Below are 12,215 nucleotides of genomic sequence, written 5' to 3'. Positions count from 1 at the left end.
CATTTCATTCAAGGGTAAGCTGTTTAGCTTCCACTTACCATGAGATGAAATCAGACAAGCAAGAGAATTATTCACTTGCACAGAGTATGCACAGTAAGAGAGGGGCAGGAATTTACCTCCATTTGACTTGTTAGTCTGTATATACCCTCTTATATGAAGTCAGTATAGATCTAGTCAGCTGTAAGTAGCTTTGAAATCCTTCTTATACACATTATTCTAGCCCTACTCTCCTGACGCCTGAATGAATACCATCTAATTCTGCCCCCACAAACTTAATTCCAAAGCAAAACAGCCTTCCATTCCCAGTTACTATTTTACACATACTCTAAACAAGGGGTGGGCAAAATACAGCCTGCCAACTGATTTGATCTGGCCTGTGGGCTGGTGCCCGCCAATTTATTGAATCCAGCCTGTGGCTGCCTCTGCCATGGGGCTGAGCCCTGCCTGCTCCTGCCCACACTGCTCCCACTGGCCCAGTCCCAGCCAGCATCCATAGCTTCTTGGTGGGGATGCTCCCATTGTGGCTGTAGCCTTCCAGGTACTACTCAGCTCCCCCAGCCTCCAGCAGCTCCTCTGCCTCCTACCCATGCTGTGTTGTTCCAGGCAGGGGGGAAGCTTCAGCCAGGCAGCTCCTGCCCCAGCACATAGAGCCCCAGCTCCAGGCCATCTTCCACTCACCTAGCGCAATAAGTAGCCACCTGTGGGCAGCAGGTGGCAAGGTACTTGAGGCTGGGGCCCTGTGTGCTAGGACATGAGGAGGAAGAGCCACCACTTAAGGCAGGGGGAGCCTACAGCACCTGGGTGGGTTCAGCCACATCGGCAGCAACTGAGAATCCTACTGAGAAGCTGTGCACCCTGGCTGGGAGTGGGACCAGGACCAGCAGATGCAGGTGGGAGCGCGATGCAGGCTGCCTCGAGGGCAAGGCACAGCCGCATGCTGAGTTCCATGGGGGTAGTGCAGGCTGCACCTGCACCTCCTGTACCAAGTCTGCTCATGTGCACCCTGCCCTCCCTACACCCCCAACTGGCTTCTGGGACCTAGGTTGCGGGCAGAACTCCCAGCACACATGTGCACACCCCTATCCCCCTTGGGGAAAGCAGAGGACTGTGGGATGCTGAATATCCTCAACACCCAAGAGAAGCATACAGCCATTCAACTGGTGTGGGAAAAGCCAATTTTCTTGTGCAAAAAAACCCTTGAACAGCTGTATACTCTTTTTTGTTGGCATGAAGGCTTTTCTTCCAGCACAAATCTAACACCTGTATGTGGTGGACAACAGGTTATACTATGCTGAACTATACCTGCAATACTTGAGCCAATAATTTGTAATATGTGTTTTGGTACAAGTGAAAGTGTTTTATGGCTAACAAACCAAAGAACTGGAAGCAACTTCCAAAAGAACAGCTATGCAACTGACATTTCACTGAGGTTTTTCTTAAGCTGTAGCCAAAGGCTTTGCCAGACAGAGCTTTGAAGTTAACTGTATTATATACAGGAAAGAGAACTGCATTAACATTTTGACAACAGTCCTCCATCCAGTTTGTTGTTTCCTTGTCTACAAGAATTCTCCTTCTGGCTCTAAAGCCAGGAACTTTAGAGCTTGAGCCACGGCACCACCCATTTTAGGAAGCTGAAACTAGTGCACTTCAGATTTTTCTGTTGTAAAGCAGACTTCATAAAAGCAGCGAGAACTTAAATCCCCCCCCAAAAAAACAACACATTTTTTAAAAACAAGAAGTTACAGGGATATAGGTTGTAGCCGTGTTGGTCTAAGGACATAGGCGGACAAGGTTCTTTAGGTAAATCTGATATCTATTATTAGACCAACCCAAATAGTTGGAAAAATTCTTCTTTGCAAGCTTTTGGGTATAAATACCCTTCATCAGGTTTTGTAAATTCAAATGGAATTTACAAAACACCTTTCACAGACAAGCCTATGAATTTCACTTCATCAACCTATGGATATAAAAAAAAATCATGGACTAAATATAGACATTGGATTTATGACACATTATAACCTGCCTAACATCTGACTCCCCAGGTACCTCTTCAATATTTACCAGCTACATTCAGGCTGTTCCCTGCAGGGGTACTGAGCCCCTTCCCTGACAACACACTTACACATTTACCAGCCAGAACTGGTTGCTCTCCATGCTGCTGGGCTGTGCTCCTGGCCACCTGTGTGTTGCGCTGCAGCTGCGCACACGCATGCAGCATTTATTGGCCACATTAGTTCTATGTACCCCCATGACCTTTTTAAGTATTCCTAGGGGTATGTGTACCCATGGCTGACAACCACTGGTTTAGAGTGTTGTCATTTATCATCTTCTACTCAAGCTAGTGTTATTCCACTGTAACTGCTGCAGCAAAGACAACTTCAGAAGAACTTGGGGGAGAACAGCGTGCTGGAGATTGTTCCCCTTCCCAGTGGCTTCTGAAGTACCAAGAAGTAACAATGCTATCTTTACTACTGCTGGTAGACAATTAACTGCAGTGTTTTATCAGAGCCTTAGATTCAGAGCTCTTGGCTATATTCTTTGAAGAATCATTTTACATGCTACAATTCTCACAGGGATTCTTAATAACACTAATTTTCTGTTCAGACTCCTCTCTCTCAAGCAAGACTCCTCCCAACACATGAATTTGCTTACTAGTTAAAAGAGTTTGGAACTCTTTACTCATCTCTGAAAGCAAATGGGAACACAAGGTTGAAGAAAGGCAGGGAGATCACAGGAGAATGGAGATGGCAGCCAGACCTTTTGGCTTATCCTCTACAAATTTCAAACTCTGCTGATAACATAAAACAATACAAAATCCCACACACTGGACACCAGACCTTGGATATCCTCCAGCAAACCATCAAACCCTGAATGGAGAAAATGCTTCTATTAACATGGAGAGCCAATCAACTGTGTCCTCTTCTAAAGCATGCAAATCTCCACACCACTCAATGAGCAAACTAAGTACCTAAGAATTGTTTAAATCAGTTCCCCCTTCTTGCCCAGACTGGGCCTGATCTTGCCACATGGGGCATATTAATTTGGCAGCAGGGGAGAAGTGGCAGTGTTAATTAGTGTTGCCACTAACCCCCCACCAAGCCTCCAGACCTATAGGCTGGCTGCGGTGGCTCAGTGAGCTGGATCTGACCCAAGTGCTAGGGGTTGAGCACCCCTGGTTTAAACAGAGGAACCTGATAACTTTACTGGTTGGTTACGTGGCTATTACACAGCTGCTCTGCGTATCCTCTTCTGCCTCTCGCTCAGATTCACAACTCCGTAATCAAATCCTGCTATTTATCAGCTAGACCACAACTGTAAGGTGTCAAATTTGACACACCCAAGTAGTCATTCTTAGTTTACTAGTGCCATAAGAAATAGTTTTGCAGGTATGAAAGGCTACAGAGGGAGTTCCTGAGTCTATTTACACTAAAGCCTCTTACCAAGCTTCTTAACTTTCCTTTTTTAGCTTTTTATCCCTTCTTTAAATAAAGCCACATAGATCGAACTATTCAACTTTTGCCTTTACTGACCACTTGTTTCACTAGTTTCTTTGTACTAAAGCAGTAATTTTAACTAGTGAAAAGAACTTTAAAATTCCTCCAGAATATTAAGCAATCACTCAAGAAATATAAACCACTTCTCCAGGAGGCACCACATTTAGTCAAGTACTAATATACCATCTCAGAAAGCCTCAATACATTTCTGAAGATCCAAAACTCTTGGCTGGCACTGACTAGAGAACTATTACCCACTGGCCTCTGGGCAGGTTCACCAAAGAAGCCATAAGTGTTTCATACACTACTATGTAAATGTACTATAACTAAAGCAGGACCTGCTACTTGATGAAAACTAGGTGTACGTTTTTATTTTTTCAAACAAGAACTCTTTCCAGCCTTGTGTTTTTGTAAGCAACTGAAGATTAATTATAGAAACAGTGTCATGTTGCCATAACTTACTGAACAAAATATTCTCTAAATAGAAGTTTTCCTTTGTTTATTAGCAGACTAGGAAGGCTCTTTTGAAGGCAGTTCCTTCAGCCAGCTATCAATTATAGTATCACTTAACCTACAGTGATTTAACCTACAGTGATTTCCAAGACAGTGCTTATTTCAATTGAACCTTAGATCTACAAGCATTGCAAACTAAATGAAATATTCTAGCACAGCAGTTCCCAAACTGTGTTCTATAAAGCTATGATAAGTGGCTTACAGCTCATACAGCACTTCCTTTCCAATTATAAGCTTGATAAGGCGCATAACATGTTGATGGTTGATAATGGTCTCTTGGGGTCAAACAGTCTGGGAACCACTGGTCCAGAATCTACAGCAACGGTGTCAAACTCATCCAGCCCACCAGTCTGCAGGCTCAACTGGCCTTGTCAGATCCAGTGTGTAGGGCCATATAGCAGAGCGCCACATACAGCATGCTACCCACATCAGCTCCCCTGTGCACATGCAACTTGCGCTGCACGTGGCATGCAGGCTAGAACTAGTGCTGTGCATGCTCTGTGGGGCCCAGAGGGGCTGGCACAGAGTGCACGCTGAATACTGCACCTTGCCAGAAAGTTCCCCACCCTCAGAGTGCTGGATCTGGGCTAGTCTTGACTGGGTCATGCTGGAGTCAGCCTGCAGGTCCCATCCAGTAGACGCAGCATGCAGTGAAAACCCCAGAGTTGGGGTGGCACATACAGCAGGCAATGAATAGGGCTGGACCTGTCACCCCCACCCACCATGGTACAGAGGGCTGGTGCTGGACTCATCCTACACCCAGTGCTCTGCCAGACAGCCCTGTGCACTGGCTCTGGCCCAGCCCAACCATGTCCAGCCCTAGAGCCAGTGCTCCAGGGCCAGTCTGGCAGGAGGCAGCATGCAATGCATGCCCCATGCTAGTCTCCCCAAGCAGTGTGCAGCACCCATTCCAGCCCACACACCGGGCCAGCTCCACTCCACACCCTGGGCTGGTCTGAGACGCACAGGCCGGATCATATGGCTCCATGAGCCAGATCTGGCCCATGGACCACCTTTGACACCCTTGTTCTACAATACGCCCTGCTTATTCCGCACCTCAAACAAATGTCTCAGATGATGTCAAGGCAATGAAGCAATTGTATGAGGTCCAGAAAAAACAAAAGTGAAAAAACTACACAATACCTGCTTTAAAAAAGTTAATGCTATTTAATCAGTTGACATCAAGGCTTAAGTGAAAGTTTCATTGAACTCTGCTCCATTACTCAAGCTGACATGCAGTGATACCACTAGAGCTGTCTATACTGTTTCAATACCATACCAGATATGAATGGTGATAAGCAGGGATCCAGGTTTTTGGTTTCCCACAGAAAAACAGGGAAAGCCACGGACCCCCCTATTTTATTAGAGAAAAAAAAAAACTAGAAGTGTCTCGCTGCTTCGAGGCTGTCACATAGCACCTCTGCCAATGAGCACACAGGCTGGTGCCATGTGATGCCAGCGTTCTGGGGTGCTCCTGCCTGCACAGTGCCACCCCCCCTTGCGCTGGGAGGGAGGAGAGTAGAAGGGAGGGGGCCGGCATGGCACTGCGGGATGGGACATAAGTTATCTTGGTGCCTTATAGGCCCTGGGAGGCGAACACTGAGGTCAGTGCTCATCAGCACGTGCTGCGCTGCTGAGGCGCTCCAGGGAGAATGCCTGACAGATGTTGTATTAAACTGGCACAGTCTGGTGCAGGTTGTTTCTAGGCTGTCTAAGCAGTGCACTTGGGTGAAGGCCAACCACGTATTTAACCTGCACTGAATAGAATCAGCCCTCATGAAACACACAGCCCTCATGTTTCCCTTTTAGTAGAGAAACCTGAGGATTCCCTGCTTTTGCAAAGAGCCCTGTGGGCTGGCAGAGTTCCAGCCTGCAGGAGCTGATTGCAAGAAGGGTGGGAAACCCCCAACCCTGTCCAAAGGCAGAGGGAGAGTGGGAAGGGTGGGGCCTGAGGCTCTCAGTCACCCAAGGCTTGGCTCAGGCTCACTTTCCTTCCTGGAGCCTGTGCAAGTGTGGCTTGCAGAGGGCTGGGGGGCACCAGCAGGGCTGGGGGGGAGAGAGCTGGCTGTGGGCCGAGAACAGGGAAGTGTTAGAGAAAGACATAGAGTGCCCACCCAGGCGGGGGCACGTGGACCTCAAGTGGCGCGGTACTGGCCTGAGCAGGCTCTGTACCCTTACGTGCAGCTTCCCTGAAGGGCTGATAGTGCACCACTCTGGGTCCATGTGCTGCCGGCTGGGCGGGCACTCCTGTGGGAAGCTGGCTGGGGGCTGAGGCATGGGGAAGTGTTGGGGAAAGCAGCACAGTATCAGCCCGAGTGGGCTTCATGCTTCCATGTGCAGCTTCCCTGAAGGGCTGACAACACACTGCTCCAGGTTCATGTGCTGCCGGCCGGGTGGGCACTCCATGTGGGGCTTCTCCCAACACCTCCCTGCTCCTACCAGTTTCCCGCAGGAGTGCCTGCCCAGCCGGCAGCGCATCGACCTAGAGTGGCGTACTATCAGCCCTTTAGGGAAACCACACACACAAGCACGGAGCGTGCCCAAGCCAATAGCGTGCAGCTCCCAGTCCATGAGCCACGGGAGCTCACAGCGGCAAGCAGCTTTCCTGTGCGTTCCCACTGTGTCCTGCCACACTGTGGAGGTCCCAGAGAAGGGTAGCAGGGCAAGAAGCACAATCCCACAGCGCACACCCACCCTGCCACCATCGCCTGTATGAATCTGGGGGGCACGGTTCCCTCCTGTCCCCAGAAATGTGCGCTGCAGCTGGAAGCCAGCCAGCCTCGCCCCTGCCCAAGCCCACAGCAGGCAGCAGCAGTGGAGGCACCAGCTCCGTGCTCCTTCTCCTGCAGCAGCTGCTGCGTTCTGCTGGGGGCAAGGAGCTGTGGACCCAGGTCCCTGGCCCCATAGCCCTGGCAGCTGGAGGCCCCCCTCCGGCAGGGCTGGGGGGCAGGGGCAAGGGGCACAAGCAGGGCTGGGAGGCGGGGAGTGAGAGGTACCATCTGGGCTGGGGAGCTGTTGTGGGAGATTAAGGGGCACTGGAGGGGGGGGGGTTCTTTAATTTAATCATGGATTTTGGGGATTTTAAGAGAATTTGTGATTTTTTAAATCAGGGAAAACCAGGATCCCTGGTTATAAGGCACTGCTGATGTAATCAGCAGCACTAATCAATATTCAGAGTTGATAATCCACAGAACAATGAACTAACCGAAATAGCACGATAGAAATTAACATATTTAATGTTAACAGGCAACTATAGGACCGTCAGTCTTGCCTCAATCCTGGGGAAACTCTTTTAGAAGATCATCAAGGAGCACATCTGTGATGGGCCAGCATTGGGGATGATACTCTAGGGCAACCAGCACCGTTTCATTAGGAGCAGGTCATGTCAAACCAACCTGACTGCCTTTTATGATCAGGTCACAAAAGCATTGGATGCAGGTGTCGCCGTGGATGTAGACTTCAGCAAGGCCTTTGATACTGTTGACCACCCCATTCTCATTAAAAAAACTAGGCGACTGTGGCATTGATGCCTACACGGTCAAATGGATTGCAAATTGGCTGAAGGGTCATACTCAGAGGGTGCTGGCGGACAGGTCATATTTGACCTGGGGGGAAGTGGGCAGCGGAGTCCCCCAAGGCTCGGTCCTTGGGCCTGCGCTGTTCAATTTCTTTATCAGCAATTTGGACGGCAGGGTGAAAAGCAACCTGTTTAAATTTGCTGATGATACCAAAATTTGGGGTGAGGTGGGCATGCTAGTAGGGAGCGAAAGACTGCAGCAAGACCTGGATAGGTTGCAAGGTTGGGCTAACAAAAACAGGATGCATTTCAATACTGACAAGTGCAGGGTGCTGCACTTGGGCAGTAGTAACCAGCAGCACACTTATAAGATGGGAAACTCCCTTCTGGAGAGCACGGAGGCAGAAAGGGATCTTGGAGTTATCAATGACTCCAAGATGAACATGGGCCAACAGTGCGAGGTCACGGTTGGCAGGGCTAACCAGACCTTATCGTGCATCCACAGGTGCATCTCAAGTAGGGCCAAGGAGGTGATCCTCCCCCTCTACGCGACACTGGTCAGGCCACAGCTGGAGTACTGTGTCCAGTTCTGGGCACCCCACTTCACGAGGGATGTGGACAACATTGAGAGGGTCCAGAGGAGGGCCACCTGCATGATCCGGGGTGCAGCAGGGCAGACCCTACAATGAGAGGCTACGGGACCTGAACCTGTTCAGCCTTCACAAGAGAAGGCTCAGGGGGGACCTGGTGACTGTCTATAAACTCACTAGGGGGGACCAGAAGGGTTTGGGGGAAACCTTGTTTCCCCTAGCACCCCCCGGGATAACAAGGAATAACGGCCACAAGTTGTTGGAGAGTAGGTTTAGATTAGATATCCATAAGAACTACTTCACAGTTAGGGCGGCTAGGATCTGGAATCAACTTCCAAGGGAAGTGGTGCTGGCTCCTACCCTGGGGGTCTTTAAGAAGCAGCTCAATGCCTACCTGGCTGGGGTCATTTGAGCCCAGTTTTCCTGCTGCCCAGGCAGGGGGTCGGACTTGAAGATCTACAAGGTCCCTTCCGACCCTACTTCTATGATTCTACATTTGAATAAATTATTGTATTCTACGCCACTTACATGCATGTTGAGCAAGTGCACAATTCCTTTAACCATTGCACAATACTAGCCTCCAATCCGCTGCCTACCACATAATGCTGTAATGGACTCCGTTTATCTACATATTGGTTAAATGCAAGGGTGTTCAATCCCTGGCCAACACAGCCATGCCATCCTACCTGCAGAGGTCCCCAAAGAGTCTGAAAATTTGGTGGCAGGGGACTGCTGGCAGCAAATGCTGTTCCCCTGCTGCCAAGTTTCCAGCTCTGAGTGAATCTCTGTAGAACAGATCACACGCTACATCTGAATGTGACAGTGACTCAGGGCCCAATCCAGGCACCCAGCAGGACACACTGCAGGCCCTGATCCTGCAGGGCCCCATGAGGAAGCAGAGTGCCAGACCCTGGCTTATGGAGCCTGATCCAGCCCACAGACCCACCCTGAAGTGCTCGTTCAGCCCACACCAGTGAGAGGTTGAGCACTACTAGTTAAACGCACCGCACCTGGCAACCACACTGTCTACTTTTTAATTCTGCTTAACTAAGTTTCCTTTACAACTAACTCTTCTCCTTCAGTGGCAGCATGTAGAGACCCTCTGAGAGGAGTGATACACCCCCCCCCCCCGGGGTGACAGCCAGCACTCCCTGGTTAGGCAATGGCTGTGAGCACCAGTTGGAGAGTAGGGGTGCCAGGAAAAGCACTACTGGCACTTCCAGGCCAGCACGAAGTCCTGCCGGCTCCATCACTGACTGCTCCCTGGGAAGGCATGTGCCCTCCCTGACCCAGGAGGCACCAGTTGCCCATGTACTCCTTTCTCTCTGCTGGTTCTGGGGCATAAAATAAATAAATAAGTCAGAAAACTGCCAGCAGAAGCCTTAAAAGTGAGAGGAATGAATGGTCTTGGGAGCTGCTAATATCACTCCTAATTTCAACCACAACCAACTTCTTCGTCAGTTTGGGGCCTGCTGTGAGACAACATGACAAGAGAAGCAAATCAATTCCAAGCTGGTGTGTTTCAGGCGGACTGCTTCTATTCAGCACAGGTTAAAAGCACAGCCAGCCTTCAGCAGAAAAACAACCTGCCCCAGACTGTGCTGGTTCAACACCACGTCTGTCAGGCAGCCAGTCGTCCTAGTGAGCACCGAGCTCAGCGCTCGCCCCCCGGGGGCTGTGGGGTGCCAAAAGCATGTGTGCCCCCTCTCGCGGCGCCCCATCAGCTCCCCCTCCCCGCGCAGTGAGACCGGGCACTGCGCAGGCAGGCGCGCTCCAGAAGGCCGGGGTCACGTGGCGCCAGCCCGCGCGCTCATTGGCGGAGGCGCCATGTGACGGCCCCCAGGGAGCGAGACGCTTCTCGTTGTTCCCCGGCGCCGTCACGTGACACGGAGGGCCGGCTCCGGCGCCGCCATCTTGAGTGGGGGCGGGAAGCGCGGGGAACCGTTAGGCACCCGCTTGCCGGCCATCCCAACCCAGGCGCGGGAAGCAGAGCCGCGCTCCCCACAGGGGGTCTGGCGGGTGCAGATGGGGAGGAGGCAGCCCACGCCCTGCGCCTCCCGTCTCGAAGGCGGGGGGTTCGGAGACGGCATTGTTACGTCACAAGGGCCCCCGGGATGGGGGGCAGGGGGAGGGGACGGGCGGTACCTGCGCTCCGCGGCGGCCGCAGCTCTCGTCCACCTCGGCGTCGGGGCGCAGGGCGGCGCGCAGGCGGTCCAGGTGGGCGCGCAGCGTGACGCGCTGGTGGAAGGAGAAGGCAGGGTGCAGCGAGGCCATGGTGAAGAGCAGCAGCAGCTCCTCGTGCGCGCGGGGGCCGAGGCCGGGGCCGCGGCCCGGCGCGCAGCTCTGCAGCACGGCGTCGAGCGGCGGCAGGCGGCGGTGCAGGCAGGCCGCAGCCTCGCGGTTCTCGGAGCCCAGCAGCGCCAGACACACGATGAGGCGGGCGCGCGCGGCGGCGTCGCGGAAGTCGGCGGGCGGCCCGGGCTCGCCCGGCGCGTTGGCCGTGGCCTCGCGCTCGCGCAGGCCGTGGTAGTCCTTGCGCGCCAGGTCCTCCAGGCACGAGCCCAGGAAGCGCAGCTCCAGCGGGTTGCACATGTCCAGCAGCCCCACGACAAACTCCAGCCGCTGGCACGAGTCCAGCTCCTGCACGAACCACTCGTACACCGCCTCCTTGCGCGGCGCCGCGGGGCCCGGGCTCTCCGGCCTGCCGGCCTCCTTCAGTGCCGCCGCCCTGGGGCTCGTCTGCTTCAGTGGCAGCTTCATCGTCAGCATCCTCGGCCCGGGGCCGGCGCGGGCATCCGAGGGCCCCCGGCCGGGGCGCGGGGGCGGCAGTCAGGAGCAGCCGCGCATGGTGCGGGGCGGGGGGCAGAACGCAGGACCAGGCGCTGCTGCTGCTGCTCTCGGCGTCGCCGGCGCGGACTGGCGGCTGGGGGGGAAGGGGGAAGCCGAACGCCCGCCTCAGCCTATCAAAGGGCTGCCTTGGCTGCGGCGCTGCGCGCGTCACGGTCACGCTCCGTTCTGACAGCCGCCGCCGGGTCCCTGCTCCCGCTAACTTCCACGGCGCATTAGGCGGGGCAGAGGGGGGGCAATCCCGCGATTCCCCGGGTCGGGCACTGCGCCTGCGCGCACCCCCTCCCTTTGCCTTCATTCTCTCCCTCCCCCCATAGGGAGGGGAAGGGGTGTCAGCGGCTGGCCTGTGTGCGCGTGCGTGGGGTCGGCTGTCTCGGGATGGGGGCCCTCCAGAGCCTGGGAGTGTGAGACGTGCGGTGCCGAGGGGAGTTAGTGCACTATATTGTATTAATATATTGTGTGTGTAATATGTATCTCTCTTAATTATTTTAGTTATACACGCACCCACAAATAAAATAATTATACATTATATATATATATATATATATATATATATATATATATATAATGATATATAAAAATATTGATGTATAATTATATGGCATATATTCTCAAACCAGGTTTTATATAACTGGTCTGAGAATATGCACCATATGATACAGGGAATGGCATTTAATTCCTTGGCCTCTGTGTGTGTGTGTGTGTGTGTGTGTGTGTGTGTGTGTGTGTGTGTGTGTGTGTGTGTACATCTATAGATAGATAATCTCAGACCCGTGTGTGCATATTTTATATATAAAATGTAGTCTGACAATATACACCATATAATTATATGTCAGTATATTTGATATAATTTGATGTATATAATTATACAGTGTGTTTTATATAGATATATAAAATATTCTCAGGGCAGTTTATACATATATATATAAAACTATAAAATGCTCTGGGAATTATACACCCGTCCCTTCAGGCCAGTGGCCCTAGCTCTGCCTGGCCCAGCCTATGGTTGCCCTCAGTGGACTCCCCAAGTAGCTCCAGGCCCCTGGTGGGGCTGCGAGCGGGCAGCCCACTGCCTGTTGACAGCCTTTTCAGGCTTGAATTTGTTGTACCTTGTTTCCTCAGTTGAGAACTGGTCAAGGGCTCACAGCAGGGAAACCAGGATGTCAGGACTCAGTGTCTTTCCCCACCAGGGGCCTCAGCCCCTGCCTGCTGCCTCTGTCTGCCCATAAGAGGTGGCAATGCAGGTGATTATGT

The 12,215-nt window shown here is 52.2% G+C and overlaps 1 protein-coding gene across 2 annotated transcripts in view; it reads right to left on the bottom strand.

Moving 5' to 3' along the window:
- The window catches only part of ZCCHC2 (zinc finger CCHC-type containing 2), a 47,848-nt gene extending 36,539 nt beyond the window's left edge, over window positions 1–11,309 (bottom strand). For both annotated transcript variants that reach the window (XM_014606970.3, XM_019490515.2), the window contains exon 1: window positions 10,260–11,309. In XM_014606970.3, the coding sequence (XP_014462456.2) occupies window positions 10,260–10,883 (624 nt within the window). In that variant the 5' untranslated portion in view covers window positions 10,884–11,309. The remainder of the gene's footprint in view (window positions 1–10,259) is intronic.
- Window positions 11,310–12,215: the final 906 nt, after the last annotated feature.

The sequence above is a fragment of the Alligator mississippiensis genome, chromosome 3, assembly GCF_030867095.1.
Source record: "Alligator mississippiensis isolate rAllMis1 chromosome 3, rAllMis1, whole genome shotgun sequence".
In the NCBI taxonomy this organism is placed as follows: Eukaryota; Metazoa; Chordata; order Crocodylia; family Alligatoridae; genus Alligator; species Alligator mississippiensis.
This window is presented reverse-complemented; position numbering and strand designations above follow the sequence as displayed.